This window comes from Salmo salar, chromosome ssa13 (assembly GCF_905237065.1).
Source record: "Salmo salar chromosome ssa13, Ssal_v3.1, whole genome shotgun sequence".
NCBI classification, from domain to species: Eukaryota; Metazoa; Chordata; class Actinopteri; order Salmoniformes; family Salmonidae; genus Salmo; species Salmo salar.
Window position 1 is genome coordinate 77,845,526 of NC_059454.1, and position 21,796 is coordinate 77,867,321.

The following is a 21,796-nucleotide window of genomic DNA, read 5'->3' on the forward strand; positions in this document are numbered from 1 at the left end:
ACAAGCAGAAGAGACAAGGCTACAGAGTCTGAACGAGCCAGAGCAGCCTTCTGACATACATCTAGATTAGAACTCATCTCTTACCTTCCATAGTGACATTTGTGTTACAGTCCTTCGAGTCCTTAGGACCCTTTACTTTCAGGCTCTGGAAGAAAATGAATGAATTGTGATTGCTGCTGTATTACAGGTTTAGTGGTATAAGATTTTAGTGGTATAGGAATTTAGTGGTGTAGGAATTTAGCGGTATAGAACACAGGAGGCTGTTGAGGGGAGAATGGCTCATAATAATGGCCGGAACGGAACAAGGAATGGCATCAAACACCTGGAAACCATGGTAAGGAAAGGTGGATACCTAGTCAGTTGTACAACTGAATGCTTCAACTGAAATGTGTCTTCCGCATTAACCCAACCCCTCTGTGTTTGATACCGTTTCACTCATTCTGCTCCTGTCATTACCACAGACCCGTTCTCCCCAATGAAGGTGCCACCAACCTCCTGTGGTATAGAAGCAGGACCCACCCAGAGACACACACCCACCCACCCACCCAGACACACACACCCACCCACCCACCCAGACACACACACACCCACCCAGAGACACACACACACCCACCCACCCACCCAGAGACACACACCCACCCACCCAGACACACACACACACACACACCCACCCACCCAGACACACACCCACCCACAGACACACACACACCCACACACCCACCCAGAGACACACACCCACCCACCCACCCAGACACACACACCCACCCACCCACCCAGACACACACACACCCACCCAGACACACACACACACCCACCCACCCACCCAGAGACACACACCCACCCACCCAGACACACACACACACCACCCACCCACGACACACACCCACCCACCCAGAGACACACACACACCCACCCACCCACCCAGAGACACACACACACCCACCCAGAGACACACACACACCCACCCACCCACCCAGAGACACACACCCACCCACCCAGACACACACACACACCCACCCACCCAGACACACACACACACCCACCCACCCACCCAGACACACACACACACACACCCACCCAGACACACCCAGAGACACACACACCCAGAGACACCCCCACAACACACACACCCAGAGACACACACACCCAGAGACACACACCCAGACACACACACACCCAGAGACACACACCCAGACAACACACACCCAGAGCACACACACACCCAGAGACACACACACACCCAGAGACACACACACAGAGACACAACCACACACACACACAGAGACACACCCACACACACACACACAGAGACACACCCACACACACACACACAGAGACACACCCACACACACACACACAGAGACACACACACACACCCACACACCGAGACACACCCACCCACCCAGAGACACACCCAGAGAGAGAGAGAGACACACCCAGAGAGAGAGAGAGACACACCCAGAGAGAGAGAGAGACACACCCAGAGAGAGAGAGAGACACACCCAGAGAGAGAGAGAGACACACCCAGAGAGAGAGAGAGAGACACACACCCAGAGAGAGAGAGAGAGACACACCCAGAGAGAGAGAGAGAGACACACACCCAGAGAGAGAGAGAGACACACACCCAGAGAGAGAGAGAGACACACCCAGAGAGAGAGAGAGACACACCCAGAGAGAGAGAGACACACACCCAGAGAGAGAGAGACACACACCCAGAGAGAGAGAGACACACACCCAGAGAGAGAGAGACACACACCCAGAGAGAGAGAGACACACACCCAGAGAGAGAGACACACACCCAGAGAGAGAGACACACACCCAGAGAGAGAGACACACACCCAGAGAGAGAGACACCCACCCAGAGAGAGAGACACCCACCCAGAGAGAGAGACACCCACCCAGAGAGAGAGACACCCCCCAGAGAGAGAGACACACCCCCAGAGAGAGAGACACCCCCCCAGAGAGAGAGACACACCCCAGAGAGAGAGACACACCCAGAGAGAGAGACACACCCAGAGAGAGAGACACACCCAGAGAGAGAGAGACACACCCAGAGAGAGAGAGACACACCCAGAGAGAGAGAGACACACCCAGAGAGAGAGAGACACACCCAGAGAGAGAGAGACACACCCAGAGAGAGAGAGACACACCCAGAGAGAGAGAGACACACCCAGAGAGAGAGAGACACACCCAGAGAGAGAGAGACACACCCAGAGAGAGAGACACACCCAGAGAGAGAGACACACCCACAGAGAGAGACACACCCAGAGAGAGAGACACACCCAGAGAGAGAGACACACAAAGAGAGAGAGACACACCCAGAGAGAGACACACCCAGAGAGAGACACACCCAGAGAGAGACACACCCAGAGAGAGACACACCCACCCACCCAGAGACACACACACACACACCTACCCACCCAGAGACACACACTCACACACTCACACACACCCACACACCCAGAGCCTGGTTGAGGCTGAGTGGAGCTAATGAAGAGGAATGGAGCTGATGCAGCAGACTGTCAGGCTGGGAAAACACACAGCCCCAAAACTAGACACACACACACAAATACATACACAACTCCATATATTTGTACAAATTTCAGCCCTCACAACTGATGTGCATGGTGTGAGTGTGCCTTGTGTGTGTATATGTGTGTGTACGTGTGTGACCAACATCTACCTCAGAGATCTGCTGGAATTGGGTGTTGGCCTGGCTGCATTTCTCTGCCGTCTCCATCGCTGTCTTGTAGTTGTCAACAAAAGCCTTGTACACCCCCAGCTGGCTGGCCTGGAGCACAGAGGAGAGGACAGAATATTAACACAGTGGAGAGAGGAAAAGTAGGAGGATGAGGAGAAGGATGAAGAGGAGGAGAATGAAAATGACGTTGTCTGAAAGTCCACTCCTAAATGAACTTTCCTTTATTCTATGTTAAGAACTACCCATACTACACCCAAGACTTGAGAGGGGTATTGGATGACGTAATTCAACTCCCTCTAAGAGGAACCCAATCAGATTTCTATACAGTGTAAAGATTAAAAGCAGGGGTGTCAAAAATACGGCCCGTGAGTTAAATAAAGTTAAATAAATAAATGTATATAAACAGTGCACTCAGAAAGTATTCAGACCCCTTTACTTTTTCCACATTTTGTTACATTACAGCCTTATTCTAAAATTATTAAATTGTTTTTTTCCCCCCTCTCATCAATCTACATACAATACCCCATAATGACAAAGCAAAAACAGGTTATTAGAATTTTTTTCAAATTTATAAAAAATACCAAAGTGAAATATTACATTTACATAAGTATTCAGACCCTTTACTCAGTACTTTGTTGAAGCACTTTTGGCAGCTATTACAGCCTCAAGTCTTCTTAGGTATGAAGCTACAAGCTTGGCACACCTGTATTTGGGGAGTTCTCCAATTCTTCTCTGCAGATCCTCTCAAGCTCTGTCAGGTTGGATGGGGAGCGTCGCTGCACAGCTATTTTCAGGTCTCTCCAGAGATGTTGGATCGGGTTCAAGTCCGGGATCTGGCTGGACCACTCAAGGACATTGAGACTTGTCCCAAAGCCTCTCCTGCGTTGTCTTGGCTATGTGCTTAGGGTCGTTGTCCTGTTGGAAGGTGAACCTTCGCCCCGGTCTGAGGTCTTGAGCGCTCTGTTGCAGGTTTTCATCAAGGATCTCTCTGTACTTTGCTAAGTTTATCATCTTTCCCTTGATCCTGACTCCCAGTCCCTGCCGCTGAAAAACATCCCCACAGCATGATGCTGCCACCACCATGCTTCACCGTAGGGATGGTGCCAGGTTTCCTCCAGACGTGATGCTTGGCATCAGAACTAAGACTTCAATCTTGGTTTCATCAGACCAGAGAACCTTGTTTCTCATGGTCTGAGAATCCTTTAGGTGCCTTCTGACAAACTCCAAGCGGGCTGTCATGTGCCTTTTACTGAGGAGTGGCTTCCGTCTGGCCACTCTACAACAAAGGCCTGATTGATGGAGTGCTGCAGAGATGGTTGTCCTTCTGGAAGGTTCTCCCATCTTCACAGAGGAACTCTAGAGCTCTGTCAGAGTGACCATCGGGTTCTTGGTCACCTCCCTGACCAAGGCCCTTCTCCCCTGATTGCTCAGTTTGGCCGGAAAGAGTCTTGGTGGTTCCAAACTTCTTCCATTTAAGAATGATGGAGGCCACAGTGTTCTTGGGGACCGTCAATGGTGCAGAAATGTTTTGGTACCCTTCCCCAGATCTGTGCCGCGACACAATCCTGTCTCGGAGCTTTGTCATTATGGGGTATTGTGTGTAGATTGATAAGAAAAATGTTTATTTAATACATTTTAGAACAAAGCTGTAACGTTTACCAAAATGTGGAAAAAGGGAAGAGATCTGACTACTTCCCGAATGCACTGTATAAAAATGTAACTCAATATACTTTAAAATGACTAAAGCCAAATGGAAACAGTGTAGTAATGATAATGGACCTACATTCATTCAGTTTACTGACTGTGTCCAGCTCACTGAGAATCCCCCAAATGAAAACTACACAGTCAGAGTGCATAGTAAAATCAAAAAATGATGGATAGAGGACTATTATGCGTCCCCAGGGGCAAAGTGAACTTGACAGCCCTGTTTGGCACTAAAATAATTCCCATTCAAATTATCACTCCTGAGAGGTGTGAAGAACATTATTGTCAGCGATGCAGACTATGAGTTCCAGCCAGTCCAGGAGTGATTTTAAATCAACTCCAACACTGCCCGAGTTAGCGACTAGCCAGCGGAGCCGTGGCCCTGCTATCTCTCCCTTGGACACCTAATCACATCACCACAATGCCCTTCCCTGCTTCGGGTCCTACGCTCCTGATTGGAGCACAGTCAAATCAGCCAGTCGCAACGCACGGGCCTCTCTGTGCATTCCAATGAAGGCAATTGGACCAGGAAATGAATATGCATACTTAAACAGCTCCGGTAAAGGGACTAGGGAGAGCTAGTCAAGACATTGATGGAGGGAGTGAGAAAGGTATGGGGCTGTGAAATAAATGAGAGGTTAAATTAATTAGAACTTGTTAAGCTACTGTATGTGTGCTCTGCCCTCCCTCCCCCTATCCCTCCCTATCCCTCCCTCCCCTATCCCCCATCCCTCCCTCCCTCCCCTATCCCTCCCTCCCCCCCATTCCTCCCCTATCCCTCCCCCCATCCCTCCCTCCCCTATCCCTTCCTCCCCTATCCCCCATCCCTCCCTCCCTCCCCCTATCCCTCCCTCCCCCCCCTATCCCTCCCTCCCCCTATCCCTCCCTCCCCCGCTCTCGTCCTCTGCCCGTGTGGTGTGATGCATTATCACTGTTGGAGAGGAGAAGTGGAGAAACCATGAGGTCTCTGAGGACACTTCAAAGCAGAGATCAATATTCTTTCCCTTCTCCTCTCCCCCCTTCTGGCTCATCTTCCATTATGTTCCCCTGTACCCATCTTTCCCTGCAGATTTGGAGAGAACCCTCTGACCCAATCAGTCGTCATGGCAAAGGCTGTCTCCTAGCAACATTTACATCGTTGGCAGAAGTACTTCGGTCTCTCACCAGAAGCACTTTCGTCTCTCACTCAGGTACTAGAAAACACCCTGAGACATAGGAGAGGGTGAGAAATATATATGAGAGGATAGGAGAGAGAAAGAAAGAAGTTGGAACACTGACAATTTCTATCCCTCTTGCTCCCCTCCTCTCTCTTCTTCCCCTCCTCTCTCTCCTTCCCTAGCTTCTTTCCTTTGATCCCCCCCATCTCCCTCTCTGTTTCTACTGTAGTGTTTCCAGTGCCCCACACAGGGAGCAGTGGGGAGTGTGCTGTGTAATTATGACACCATCTGTACACTGTTTGGTGGCTCCCTCACAGACAGGCCTGTCTAAATGTTTAGTCGCCATGCGACACACACACACACACACACACACACACACACACACCTCAGATGGAACTGGATGATTCTGCTAACGGATGTCGGCAAGACATCTCTGTCTGTGTGTGTGTGTGTGTGTGTGTGTGTGTGTGTGTGTGTGTGTGTGTGTGTGTGTGTGCGCATGCACATGCGTAATTTGATGTCTTCCACTGAAAATGTACTAAATGAGTTAACCTAATATACAGTTACGTCAGTATAATGAACATTTAGAAACTTTTCTATCCAATTGAAAATAGAGGCTAAAACTTTGCTTCTACGACAAAACAATAGTCACATAAAATGCAGAGCACCATACTAAGTGGAACACCATACTAAGTGGAACACCATACTAAGTGCTAATCACATCAGCCTGCTCTGTCAGAGTGGTGTTGTATCACATGGAGAGCCCTAACTCCTTTAGAGACCTTCCTTATGAGACAGAACACTCCTAACCCAATCAGATTCTAGAACCGTTCCCTAAACCAATCAGGCTCCACACTCTGGGGTTTAATGAGTAATCCAGGAAAGAGACGGTGTACATTTTATACGAATTGGATTCATAACACATAATAAAAAATGGATGACGTAGTACACCAAAAACGGGGACCCGTTTTGGCTCGAGCACCACTTTCAAAACTACTGGCTGAGATTCTACAAAAGTTCTAGAGCATCACTTTAAAATTCACTTACTGATACTGCACTGTCTACTTATTGAGAGGGAGTAAGGGCATAGAGTGGGAGAGAGAGGAGAGAGACGTGGAGAGAGAGATGGGGGAGAAAGAAGACAAAGGAGAGACAGCAACGAGGAAGAGGAGGAAGAAGGAATAGGGAGAGAAGCAGAGGGGAGAAAGAAAAAGACAGAAGAGGGAGAGGGTAGTAGGGACAGGAAGAGGGAGATAAATGTTTACATTTTAAAAACCCAATTATTGGGTCAAGACCCTACAGTACATGAACATTTAATTGTCAGAAATCAGCCTGTTAAAGAAACTGATGGAACAGAGAGAGATGGACAGGGGAGTAGGAGCAGAATAGAGACTAATGTCTGGGCAGACCCCAGTGTAATTTAATGTTTATCCTATAGGGGTATAGATTGAACAGAGGGAGGTGATACCATAAATGTGAAATCTGTGCAGTTATAATCAGGGGTTGGAATCAAAATTATTTTCCAATCGTTTCGTTCTGAACAGAACCATAATTCTTTATGTTCCGTTCCACTGTTCTACCCAGCAAAATATAGTTCTGAACTGGTTCAGTTCGAACCCCCAAAAAGCAACTGTTTATATTGTTCCTTTCTGTTCATTTTTAAACCTCTGAAATACACTGCTCAAAAAAATAAAGGGAACACTTAAACAACACAATGTAACTCCAAGTCAATCACACTTCTGTGAAATCAAACTGTCCACTTAGGAAGCAACACTGATAGACAATAAATTTCACATGCTGTTTTGCAAATGGTAGACAACAGGTGGAAATTATAGGCAATTAGCAAGACACCCCCAATAAAGGAGTGGTTCTGCAGGTGGTAACCACAGACCACTTCTCAGTTCCTATGCTTCCTGGCTGATGTTTTGGTCACTTTTGAATGCTGGCGGTGCTTTCACTCCAATGGTAGCATGAGACGGAGTCTACAACCCACACAAGTGGCTCAGGTAGTGCAGCTCATCCAGGATGGCACATCAATGCGAGCTGTGGCAAGAAGGTTTGCTGTGTCTGTCAGCGTAGTGTCCAGAGCATGGAGGCGCTACCAGGAGACAGGCCAGTACATCAGGAGACGTGGAGGAGGCCGTAGGAGGGCAACAACCCAGCAGCAGGACCGCTACCTCCGCCTTTGTGCAAGGAGGAGCACTGCCAGAGCCCTGCAAAATGACCTCCAAATGTGCATGTGTCTGCTCAAACGGTCAGAAACAGACTCCATGAGGGTGGTATGAGGGCCCGACGTCCACAGGTGGGGGTTGTGCTTACAGCCCAACACCGTGCAGGACATTTGGCATTTGCCAGAGAACACCAAGATTGGCAAATTCGCCACTGGCGCCCTGTGCTCTTCACAGATGAAAGCAGGTTCACGCTGAGCACGTGACAGACGTGACAGTCTGGAGACGCCGTGGAGAACGTTCTGCTGCCTGCAACATCCTCCAGCATGACCGGTTTGGCAGTGGGTCAGTCATGGTGTGGGGTGGCATTTCTTTGGGGGGGCCGCACAGCCCTCCATGTGCTCGCCAGAGGAAGCCTGACTGCCATTAGGTACCGAGATGAGATCCTCAGACCCCTTGTGAGACCATATGCTGGTGCGGTTGGCCCTGGGTTCCTCCTAATGCAAGACAATGCTAGACCTCATGTGGCTGGAGTGTGCCAGCAGTTCCTGCAAGAGGAAGGCATTGATGCTATGGACTGGCCCGCCCGTTCCCCAGACCTGAATCCAATTGAGCACATCTGGGACATCATGTCTCGCTCCATCCACCAACGCCACGTTGCACCACAGACTGTCCAGGAGTTGGCGGATGCTTTAGTCCAGGTCTGGGAGGAGATCCCTCAGGAGACCATCCGCCACCTCATCAGGAGCATGCCCAGGTGTTGTAGGGAGGTCATACAGGCACGTGGAGGCCACACACACTACTGAGCCTCATTTTGACTTGTTTTAAGGACATTACATCAAAGTTGGATCAGCCTGTAGTGTGGTTTTCCACTTAAATTTTTAGTGTGACTCCAAATCCACACCTCCATGGGTTGATAAATTGGATTTCCATTGATTATTTTTGTGTGATTTTGTTGTCAGCACATTCAACTATGTAAAGAAAAAAAGTATTTAATAAGATTACTTCATTCATTCAGATCTAGGATGTGTTATTTTAGTGTTCCCTTAATTTTTTTGAGCAGTATATATATATATATATATATATATATATATATATATAATTTTTTCGCCATTTAGCGGATAGAGCAGCTTGCTATGGAGCGGGCAAGCTATTTAAATGCATTGGACAGACAAGTGTAGGGCGCGATTTGCGACTGAAATTTGGCGTGCGGGGAGAGAGCTAGGAGGAAGCGATGGGCATCTTGTTGTTAATGACATCTGAATTAGGCCCGCATAATTATACCCACGGATGACCGGCTTCTATGAAGGAACTATGAATGTATTTGAAGTTGAACTTCAGAAAGTTGCCTTAACGCTGGACCAGAGTTAGCTAGCTAGCTATCAAGCTTGCGTGTGTGGAGCAGCACCAGAATATAAATAAAAACACGTCTAACCTTTTTGTAGTTAATAAATCCAATGTGAAATGTGATAATTATAGTATCCTTACTAGCATTGTTAAGGATACTATAGTCTATTTTTCTCTAATAAAAATTCTCTCCCCCAAATTTTGGAATAACCCTTGTAACGTTGGTAGACTAGTAGACTATGCTTTGGAAGGGGAGGCACTGGCAGGCAGGCAGACACTGGAATACAATTCATTTGAACTAGATTTCCAAGTTGTCCTCCAACTTCCTGTTCTTCCATCATTCTGGAGACTCAAGAGTTGTGCAGGTTTGTATTCCAACTCAGTACTACTAACACACCTAATTCATCTCAATCAAAAATCAATCTTGATGATAAATTGATAGATTGACCAATTGAATGATTGACTGACAGGTTGGTTGATTGCCACCCTTACCAGTTTCTGGAAGAGGTGTCCGACGGCGACCTTCTCATCCCACTGCTGGATGTGAGGAAAGAGGGCGTCGTAGAACTCCTTGTGGATCTCAAAGATGTCCTGGATCTTATAGAAGATGGTCTCTACCTGCTGTATGGTCAGCACCGGCTGGGACGTGGTGGCTGTCGCCTTCAGGGGACGCATGGGCTGCACACATACAGGACACACACATTCAGAAAAGAGTTAGTGTGTGTTTATGTGTGTACCGGTATGTGTGTATACATGCACTGACACTTTCAACACATAAATCATCATGATCCTGGGCGGTGCGCAGCAGTGCTTTATTATTAGGGGTGGGCGCTGCAGCATGACCAAAGACTGGAGAACAGAGTTGAATAGAGCTGAGCTGTTCCTTTTAGTACTGAGGGAAACAGCTCTGAACAGACCACGATTACAGATCGAACCAAACATCCCAAAATGTTGTTAAGAAATGTTTGCGCAGGCACCAAGCCTGAGCACTACAGTGACATCACTGCTATTCTTGTTTGGATTTCACTCCGGATAGCTAAACTCTTATCTGTACTTGATAAGCCAGGGAGTGGCGGATGATCCCAGGCTTATCAAGTACAGATAAGAGTTTCAATATCCTGAGGGAAATCCAAACAAGAGGAGCAGTGATATCACAAATATTTTCCCTCCAATCAAAACAGAATCACACCACCACGTCATTCATGTGTTGCTAAGGTCCTCCATCTCCACATCCCGGTTGAAAATCAGTGTCATAACAATAGTGTTACTATTCAAAAACGATTCATAAGCTTACAGCATGTTAGCTTTCATAAGCAATGCTATGGGCTAAATGCCCTTGTGTTGACCCATTGTAAAAAATCCGTGTTTAAACTGATTCATAGGCTTACAGTGCCTTCAGAAAGTATGCATACCCCTTCACTTATTCCACATGTTGTGTTACAGCCTGAATTCAAAATGGACCTAATGTATTTATTTTCTCACCCATCTAAAGCAAGGACCGTAAGACTGTTCATGGTATAGCTCCTGTTCTGACATGCACTGTCAACTGTGGGACCTTATATAGACAGGTGTGTTACTTTCTTCCGAGCTGGTCATGGCTGCACCTCAGCCACGCTCAAGGTACTAAACGATATCATAATCACATCTGGCCCTTCTTTGGACACTGTGCTAACAAACCTCCAAATGAGCTTCAAAGCCATACAACACTCCTTCCGTGGCCTCCAACTGCCCTTAAATGCTAGTAAAACTATGTGCATGCTCTTCAACCGATTGCTGCCCACACCCGCCCGCCCGACTAGCATCCCTACTCTGGACGGTTCTGACTTAGAATATGTGGACAACTACAAATACCTAGGTGTCTGGTTAGACTATAAACTCCCATTCCAGACTCACGTTAAGCATCTCCAATCCAAAATTAAATCTAGAATCGGCTTCCTATTTCGCAACAAAGCCTCCTTCACTCATGCCGCCAGCAAATTGGATGCAGTCTATCAGTGTCATCCGTTTTATCACCAAAGCCCCATATACTACCCACCACTGCGACCTGTATGCTCTCACTACATATTCTTCGCCAAACCCAATGGCTCCAGGTCATCTATAAGTCATTGCTAGGTAAAGCTCCGCCTTATCTCAGCTCACTGGTCACCATAGCAACACCCACCCGTATCACGCACTCCAGCAGGTATATTTCACTGGTCATCCCCAAAGCCAACACTTCCTTTAGCCGCCTTTCCTTCCTCTGCTGCCAATGACCGGAACAAATTGCAAAAATCACTGAAGCTGGAGACATATCTCCCTCACTAACTTTAAGCATCAGCTGTCAGAGCAGCTTACCGATCACTGTACCTGTACACAGCCAATCTGTAAATAGCACACCCAACTACCTCATCCCCATATTATTACTTACCCTCTTGCTCTTTTGCACCCCAGTATCTCTACTTGCACATCATCATCTGCACATCTATCACTCCAGTATTAATGCTAAATTGTAATTATTTTCACCTCTATGGCCTATTTATTGCCTACCTCCCTATTCTTCTACATTTGCACACACTGTACATAGATTTATTGTGTGTTATTGACTGCACGTTTATGTGTAACTCCGTGTCGTTTTTGTCGCACTGCTTTGCTTTATCTTGGCCAGGTCGCAGTTGTAAATGAGAACTTGTTCTCAACTGGCCTACCTGGTTAAATAAAAATATAAATATATTTTTTCCAAACAATTGGAATTGGCCACTTGTGGACTCCAATCAAGTTGTAGTGACATCAAGGATGACCAAAGGAAATTGGATACACCTGAGCTCCATTTGGAGTGTCATAGCAAAGGGGTGTGAATACATATGTAAATTAGATTTCTGTATTTAATTTTCAATAAATTTGCAAAAATGTATAATAACATGTTTTCACTGTCATTATGGGATATTGTGCATAAATGGATGGGAAAAAATACATTGAATCCATTTTTTATTCAGGCTGTAACACAACATGCAGGGCCATGAAAAAGAATTTGCCCACTTTCTGATATTCTTGATTTTAGCATGTTTTTAATACTGAATGTTATCAGATCTTCAACCAATATCTAATATTAGGTTAAGGGAATCTGAGTTCACAAATAACAAAAACATTGACACTTATTTAATTTATTTAATTAACAAAGTTATGCAACACCCAATTCCCCTGTGTGATAACTGGTTGTGCAACCTTTAACTGCAATGACTACAACCAAATGCTTCCTGTAGTTGTTGATCAGTCTCTTACGTCACTGTGGGGGAAATTTGTCCCAGTCTTGCATGGAGAACTGCTTTAACTCAGTGACATTTGTGAGTTTTCAAGCATGAACTGCTCATTTCAAGACTTGCCACAACATCTCAATTGGGATTAGGTCTGGACTTTGATTAGGCCATTACAAAACTTCAAATGTGTTGCTTAACCATTTTCATGTAGACTTGATTGTCTTGCTGCATGACCTAGCTGCACTTCAGCTCACAGACAGACAGACGGCCTGACATTCTCCTGTAGAATTCTCTGATACAGAGCAGTATTCATGGTTCCTTCTAGTAAGACAAGTCGTCCAGGTCCTGAGGCAGTAAAGCATCCCCAAACTATCACACTACCACCCCTATGCTTGACTGTTGGTATGAGGTTCTTCCTGTGGAATGCACTCCACAGCGACGTGAGAGACTGATCAACAACTACAGGAAGCGTTTGGTCAGAGTCATTGCAGCAAAAGTGATTGAGCGTAAGTGGGCAATTACTTTTTCACACAGGGGCATTGGGTGTTGCATAACTTTGTTAATGAATTAAGTACGTAATTGTTGTGTTATTTGGTCACGCAGGTTCCCTTTATATAATATTAGGTTTTGGTTGAAGATCTGAAATATGCAAAAGTAGAGAAAATTAGAAAGGGGGAAAATACTTTTTCACAGCACTGTAATGTGGAATAAATTCAACGGGTATGAATACTTTCTGTAGGAACTGCATGCTGTATCCAGATAGGTAAAACACTACCATGGCAGGACAAAGCCGGACGTCATTGTTTTCAATGCGCTGGGCTGTGTGTGTCTGGGCAGAGTGGCGCTGGTCGAGCAGGTGGAGCCAAACCAGATAAACACAACCACCATTCATCACCACTCAACCAGGAAAGCGCCCCGGTGTGTCTCACCAGACCTGCCAGGCCCACTGAAATCTTGCAGGACACACCACAACACACAGCCGTCCATCCAGTCCTCTGCCCTGCACCACTCCACATAAAACTGAGGAGGTTGTGGAACCAACTGCTGTTTATAGTTATATATATAACTATAAACAGAGGTCGACCGATTAATCGGAATGGCCGATTGTTATAAAAACTTGAAATCGGCCCTAATCAATCGGTAATTGGTATTTTTGGACACCGATTTGCCGATTTAAAAGAAAATATTTAACACCTTTATTAAACTCGGCAAGTCAGATTAAAAACACATTCTTATTTTCAATGACGGCCTAGGAACAGTGGGTTAACTGCCTTGTTCAGAACAACAGATTTTTACCTTGTCACGTCGGGGATTCGTTTTTGCAATCTCACTGTTACTAGTCCAACGCTCTAACCATCTGCCTTACATTGCACTCCACGAGGAGCCTGCGTGGCAGGCTGACTACCTGTTACGCGAGGGCAGCAAGAAGCCAAGGTAAGTTGCTAGCTAGCATTAAACTTAGCTGATAAAATACTATCAAATCTTAACATAATCACTAGTTAAACTAGTAATATCATCAACCATGTGTAGTTATCTAACATGTCCTGCGTTGCATATAATCGATGCGGTGCCTGTTAATTTCTCATCGAATCACAGCCCACTTCGACAAACGGGTGATGATTTAACAAGCACATTTGCGAAAAAAAAAGCACTGTCGTTGCACCAATGTACCTAACCATAAACATCAATGACTTTCTTTAAAATCAATACACAAGTATATATTTTTAAACCTGCATATTTAGTTAATATTGCCTGCTAACATGAATTTCTTATAACTAGGGATGTGACGTTGTCACTTCTCTTGCGTTCCGTGCAAGCAGTCAGGGTATATACAGTAGTTTGGGCCGCCTGGCTCATTGCGAACTGTGTGAAGTCCATTTATTCCTAACAAAGGCCGTAATTAATTTGCCAGAATTGTACATAATTATGACATAATTAATTAATTAATTAATAAAATACAATAAAACACATACATACACATATATACACACACAATATATATATATATATGTTTTATTGTCACATACACCAGGAGAGGTGCAGCAAAATGTGTTGCTTTACAAATTAGGGTTAAGTGCCTTGCTCAAGGGCACAGATTTTTCACCTTGATGGATCAGGTATTCAAACCAGCAACCTTTCGGTTACTGGCCCACTATTTTAGATTTAAACTTACATTTAACTAGTCAAGTCAGTTAAGAACAAATTCTTATTTACAATGACTGCCTACCCCGGCCAAACCCTCCCCTAACCCAGACGATGCTGGGCAATTGTGCGCGGCCCTTTGGGACTCCCGATCACGGCTGGTTGTGATACAGCCCGGGATCAAACCCAGGTCTGTAGTGACACCTCTAGCACTGCGATGCAGTGCCTCAGACCGCTGCGCCACTCAGGATCCCGTTCTAACCTAACCGCTAGGCTACCTGCTGCACTCGTAACTGTTGTTCCTGTTTAAGACCCTGGTTTCTAATACTGAACCCATTTTACAGTTGTGCAGAGACAGACAGGATGTGACATCAAGCTGCAGATGCATGGGGCACACAATCATTGTGTTCTCTGGTTCAGGATACGCTTGGCCTTTGCTCTGTTCTAAATATGACTGACCACTAACCACTAATAGCACTCACAGAGATGAGAGCACAGCTTCTCGAAAACACATAATGCTTTTAGGAACCCAGTCTCCCATGCGGCTCTACTTGGAGCCACCATGGTGCCGACACACTGGCCTGAGGGCTAATGCTGTCCAGCACAGTCCCACACAGACAGCACTACATAAAGGAAAGAGAAGAACGGTGGTAAGTCCGCCATATCGTGTCCTTGATAGTGTGTGTGTGTGCGCGCGCCTCACCAGAAGCAAAGCCTCCAGCTGGTTGATGTAGATCTCCTCGCTGGCCAGGAAGCCAGACAGAACCAGTTTCTTCATCTCCAGACCCTTTTCGATGTCACCCTGCAGACAGACCGAAAGAAACGGACATCAGTCATACATGCTTCTATACACTAATATGATACTACAGTATGTCAAAACAGCAGCGGCAGGGCATGGTGGTGTTCAACACAGTACTGGAATAAACACATTGGCTCTGTCTGTAGGGCCACAGCCACGTGCACAAACACTATGGACTGGCTCATAACTTTAAGTGAGGCCTCTCACTGGAAAGGAAAGGATTCAAGCCGATTCAAGTCTTGACGGGAATTTTTGTGTACCGTGTACATAGCTTGTATGAGTGCACATATGTTTGTATTTGTACAAGAGAGGCCATTTTCCTGGTGCCCTCTACTCTCCTCCCACAATTAGTCATGGGCACTAGGCAGGCAGAGGGCAATCGAGTCCAAGTGGAGGTGTTTGTTTTGGCCCTGAGAGACAGTGAGGGAGGAGGTAGGAAGGGAGAGTGTGTGTGGATAAGGCTGGGCAGGTTCAGACCCTCCTTGTTAAAGCAGGACCAGGAGTTCACCCTGTCTGCTGTCCTACTAAACCACACTTACAATCACACACACCAGGGCTGTGTTTCAAAATGACACACACTAGCCTTCAACAGGTGACACACACGCAGTGTACACCCAGAGAGCACAATGTAAGGTACAGCCCTAGACAGGTGCTTTCGTGTGATCAGAGGGCCCGGTTCTGACAATACAAACCCATATTACAGTTCCTTCGGACTCATGTGGCTCTCAGGGTTGAATGAACTAGTTTCATTCCTCCAGTTCCTTAAAAGTAGTCAGTATGGAACTCAGTTACAATACTATTTAATGTGAAAGGAGAATAGCAGAAGACTCAGCCAGATCACATGAATTAATAAAATACTGGCTGTTTATTTTAATACCGAACATGTCTGGAAAAAACAAGAAGGGTTAATTTTCCTTTTGGAAACATTACATAAATGGTACAGTTGTTGTATTGCTCAGTCTTGGGGAAGTCCCACCCAGAAGACTAATAGCCTGTAAACCAAATTTAGAGGCTTTTTGAGCACTCCCATTTATATGCTTTAATTTAAGACTTAAAGTGGTAATCTGTGTTTGGTCCATCCATTTTTTGAATTCTAAAGCAATGATATCCATTGATTCTTGAAGGACGGTCATACCCCATCAGAAGCCAAAATATAAGCTATTTTTATTCCATTGTTTGTAAACAAACACTGTATAGCTTGAAAACATGGTTCAAACTATCATGTTGATATCACTGATGGTGAGACTTTCCATCCATAGTTCTGTCTATGAATATGAGTGGTTACATTTGTCCAGCACCATCCCTGAGCTTTTTACCAAAACAGGGGTGGGAGTTATTTGAACTACAGATTGCCCCTTTAAGGAAAACAATAGACTGTGTTCTCATAAAACCTGTTAGATGAAACTTTTTGGCAGGGCCTAGTAGTATAATGTATTATTATAGCGTACTGTCTCTCTCACCACACCCATAGAACTCAAGGGTCAACTTAATGACCAACCACACAAACTAGTCCCATGGCTCTTATAATGTATCCACACCAACCATTTTTAAAGATATTCTCTGGTACTTTGTATACTTTTTTGCCAGTAGTTCTGAAAGTAGTGCCCACGAGCTAAAAAGTGGTCGCCAAAATTTGGATTAATACTTCACAAATGTGGTGATATGTGCACCATGTCATGGCTCTCTCTCGCTACTGTGTGAGTCTGGCTAGCTGTCAATCAAATGGTGAGGGGCTGTAGCTCATTGGCCAAAAGTCTAATTGCTTGGGGGCAGGCCCACTTGGGGGTAAACGTAGGGAAAATGGTGCCGCACAACTTCGAGAAAACAGGTGCTTTCGAACTAGGGATTTCCTGGCTAATTGAGGTAAAACATTAATTATCCTCATAAGTATGAATTACACATTGACACATCCAGCCCAAAGCGGGAGGTTTAAAAAATACTTACTAGCAGCCAAAGTAAAGGAGCATGTCTTTAACATATAGCTGCAGTCAACAGATGAAGGTAACAAAGGAAAAGTAACATATTGTATCAGAGCAAACAGACAGACAAATGATACATGTAAAGCAGAACTTTTGATACCATCTGACAACTGTTGATGAGGCTGTCTACTGAGAATTTCTGCTGAATTGTGTGTGTGTGTGTGTGTGTGTGTGTGTGTGTGTGTGTGTGTGTGTGTGTGTGTGTGTGTGTGTGTGTGTGTGTGTGTGTGTGTGGCACAGAATGAGTGGAAGCGGGAGGTGGATTAATTATTAACGGGAGCAAATCCTTCCCATGTCATCAGCAGGCAAAGAAGAGCAGAGCCTGATAAGAGACAGGCAGGGAGGCGGAGTACCAGGAGTTCACACTAGAGGTCGACCGATTAATCGGAATGGCCGATTAATTGGGGCCGATTTCAAGTTATAACAATCGGTATTTGGTATTTTTGGACACCGATTTGCCGATTTTGTAATTATTTTTTACCACCTTTATTTAACTCGGCAAGTCAGACTAAAAACACATTCTTATTTTCAATGACGGCCTAGGAACAGTGGGTTAACTGCCTTGTTCAGGGGCAGAACAACAGATTTTTACCTTGTCACCTCGGGGATTCGTTTTTGCAACCTTCCGGTTACTAGTCCAACGCTCTAACCATCTGCACTCCACGAGGAGCCTGCGTGGCAGGCTGACTACCTGTTACGCGAGGGCAGCAAGAAGCCAAGGTAAGTTGCTAGCTAGCATTAAACTTAGCTGATAAAACACTATCAAATCTTAACATAATCACTAGTTAAACTAGTAATATCATCAACCATGTGTAGTTATCTAACATGTCCTGCGTTGCATATAATCGATGCGGTGCCTGTTAATTTCTCATCGAATCACAGCCCACTTCGACAAACGGGTGATGATTTAACAAGCACATTTGCGAAAAAAGCACTGTCGTTGCACCAATGTACCTAACCATAAACATCAATGACTTTCTTTAAAATCAATACACAAGTATATATTTTTAAACCTGCATATTTAGTTAATATTGCCTGCTAACATGAATTTCTTATAACTAGGGATGTGACGTTGTCACTTCTCTTGCGTTCCGTGCAAGCAGTCAGGGTATATACAGTAGTTTGGGCCGCCTGGTTCATTGCGAACTGTGTGAAGTCCATTTATTCCTAACAAAGGCCGTAATTAATTTGCCAGAATTGTACATAATTATGACATAACATTGAAGGTTGTGCAATGTAACAGGAATATTTAGACTTAGGGATGCCACCCGTTAGATAAAATACGGAACGGTTCCGTATTTCACAAAAATAGTAAACGTTTCGTTTTCGAAATGATCGTTTCCGGAATCGACCATATTAATGACCAAAGGCTCGTATTTCTGTATGTTATTATGTTATAATTAAGTCTATGATTTGATATTTGATAGAGCAGTCTGACTGAGCGATGGTAGGCAGCAGCAGGCTCGTAAGCATTCATTCAAACAGCACCTTCGTGCGTTTGCCAGCAGCTCTTCACAATTCTTCAAGCATTGCGCTGTTTATGACTTCAACCCCCGAGATTAGGCTGGTGTAACCGATGTGAAATGGCTAGCTAGTTAGCGGGGTTCGCGCTAATAGCGTTTCAAACGTCACTCGCTCTGAGACTTGGGAGTGGTTGTTCCCCTTGCTCTACATGGGTAACGCTGCTTCAAGGGTGGCTATTGTCGATGTGTTCCTGGTTCGAGCCCAGGTAGGAGCGAGGAGAGGGACGGAAGCTATACTGTTACACTGGCAATACTAAAGTGCCTATAAGAACATCCAATAGTCAAAGGTATATGAAACACAAATCGTATAGAGAGAAATAGTCCTATAATTCCGATAATAACTACAACCTAAAACTTCTTACCTGGGAATATTGAAGACTCATGTTAAAAGGAACCACCAGCTTTCATATGTTCTCATGTTCTGAGCAAGGAACTTAAACGTTAGCTTTTTTACATGGCACATACTGCGCTTTTACTTTCTTCTCCAACACTTTGTTTTTGCATTATTTAAACCAAATTGAACATGTTTCATTATTTATTTGAGGCTAAATTGATAGTATTTATGTATTATATTAAGTTAAAATAAGTGTTCATTCAGTATTGTTGTAATTGTCATTATTACAAATAAATAAATACAAAAAGAAATGTAGAAATTGGCCGATTAATCGGTATCGGCTTTTTTTGGTCCTCCAATAAATCGGTATTGGCGTTGAAAAATCATAATTGGTCGACCTCTAGTTCACACTGTACTGTGACCCCACCTTATTAACCCCAATGACCTCACAGATCCGACTAACACCAAGTCATCACAATGACGGGACATGGGAGGTTCCACTTCCACTGTTAAGGGTAAGAGGTCTTACTAGTTAGTGGCATCAGACTGAACCACCAGAACTGAGTACAGTCACTCTCTTACCAGGTCCTACTAGGTCTGCCTTGCTTAAGAGATTTCATCTCAATGAGACTAGCCTGGATAAATTATGCTAAACAAAACCTTCATCTAGCTCTGTCTGCTGATAACTACTTTGAGGAAAAATGTGCTTACTATGACTGTGATATGTGGTTGTCCCACCTAGTGAATGCACTAAGTTGCTGTGGATAAGAGCGTCTGCTAAATAACTAAAATGTACACTACCGTTCAAAAGTTTGGGTTCACTTAGAAATGTCCTTGTTTTTGAAAGAAAAACACATTTTCTGTCCATTAAAATAACATCAAATTGATCAGAAACACAGTGTAGACATTGTTAATGTTATAAATGACTATTGAAGCTGGAAACGGATTTTTGTTTAATGGAATATATAGAATATATAGCAGCCATCACTCCTGTGTACCAATGGCATGTTGTGTTAGCTAATCCAAGTTTATCATTTTAAAAGGCTAATTGGTCATTAGAAAACCCTTTTGCAATTATCTTAGCACAGCTGAAAACTGTTGCCCTGATTTAAAGAAGAAATAAAACTGGCCTTCTTTAGACTAGTTGAGTATCTGGAGCGTCAGCATTTGTGGGTTCGATTACAGGCTCAAAATGGCGAGAAACAAAGAACTTTCTTCTGAAACTCGTCAGTCTATTCTTGCTCTGAGAAATGAAGGCTATTCCATGCTAGAAATTGCCAAGAAACTGAAGATCTCGTTCAAAGCTGTGTACAACTCCCTTCACAGAACAGCGCAAACTGTCTCTAACCAGAATAGAAAGAGGACGAGTTTCAGAAGAAAGTTCTTCGTTTCTGGAAATTTTGAGCCTGTAATCGAACCCACAAATGCTGATGCTCCAGATACTCAACTAGTCTAAAGAAGGCCAGTTTTGTTGCTTCTTTAAATCAGGGCAACAGTTTTCAGCTGTGCTAACATAATTACAAAAGGGTTTTCTAATGATCAATTAGCCTTCTTAAAATGATAAACTTGGATTAGCTAACAAAGTGCCATTGGAACACAGGAACGATGGTTGCTGATAATGGGCCCATGTAGATATTCCATTTTTTTTTATCTGCCGTTTCCAGCTACAATAGTAATTTACAACAATAACAATGCCTACACTGTATTTCTGATCAATTTGATGTTATTTTAATGGACAAAAAAATGTGCTTTTCTTTAAAAAACAAGGACATTTCTAAGTGACCAAACTTTTGAACGGAAGTGTAAAGCTGTGACTCTATGCTCGACCAGGATAGTGCACTGAGAACGGTGCTCCTCTATTAGTTCTAATAGGAGTCAGGATGACTTAACAGGTTGCCCAACGCACTGCTGGAGGAAACAGAGGTGGCATCAGGGTCCTTTCCAGGAAATGCTGTGGTGTTTTTGATGGCCATGCTTTATCAAATGGATAATGAAACAGATAGAGCCAGGACTTCATACAGTAACAGCGTGCTAATGAAGGCTTTACAGCCGTTTACAACGCTGCGCAACGCTTCACAGTGCTGAGGCAGTTTGACAGGTTTGCCACTATATAGGGCTTTTATTCTGCAGACAGGCAGCAGACTGACAAGCACTGTGACATGAAACAACACACACACACACAGAGAGATGTGGCTGAGCTACCGAAGGCCAGGCTCAGGCTCTGTGTTCTGTGACGTGACACTGTGTTTGTTTGCGCAGAGGTCTATGTTATTTCATTAGACCAAAGAAAACACACTGAAGTCACAGTAACTTCTCTCTCCTAAACATTGGCCTCAAAGCACTCCGCTTGTAATCATCCTGAGCATTCTGGAAGACACAAACCGATAAATATGCATATAAAGAGCCAGTAGATTCCTGTGTAATTCCCAGGCCCAGTGTGAAGTAGTGCAGGTTGAGGACAGACAGGAAAAACTCTTCTCCAGAGGGCTACTGTATGTCTGGAAGACGCTCCCGAACCTGTAGGCACAACGCTGTGGAACTTTCACATAGAAATATATTCTGTAGCACAACAAACACGCCTTTCTGACATGTGGAATAAGGAATTACTGATTACATTTCTATCTGATTACATTTCCATCTGCAGCGGTCCACAACATTTGGGTACTAAACGTGACCTAGGAGTTGACTAAACGTGACCTAGGAGTTGAC

General features: G+C 44.6%; 1 protein-coding gene across 7 annotated transcripts in view; it reads right to left on the reverse strand.

Moving 5' to 3' along the window:
• abr (ABR activator of RhoGEF and GTPase) overlaps positions 1-21,796 on the reverse strand; it is a 222,555-nt gene that overhangs the window by 102,121 nt on the left and 98,638 nt on the right. For all 7 annotated transcript variants that reach the window (XM_014137906.2, XM_014137905.2, XM_014137910.2 and 4 more), the window contains 4 exons: positions 15,156-15,254; positions 9,570-9,755; positions 2,684-2,791; positions 85-145 (listed from right to left, as the gene is read on the reverse strand). In XM_014137906.2, coding sequence (XP_013993381.1) covers positions 85-145; positions 2,684-2,791; positions 9,570-9,755; positions 15,156-15,254 — 454 coding nt within the window. The remainder of the gene's footprint in view (positions 1-84; positions 146-2,683; positions 2,792-9,569; positions 9,756-15,155; positions 15,255-21,796) is intronic.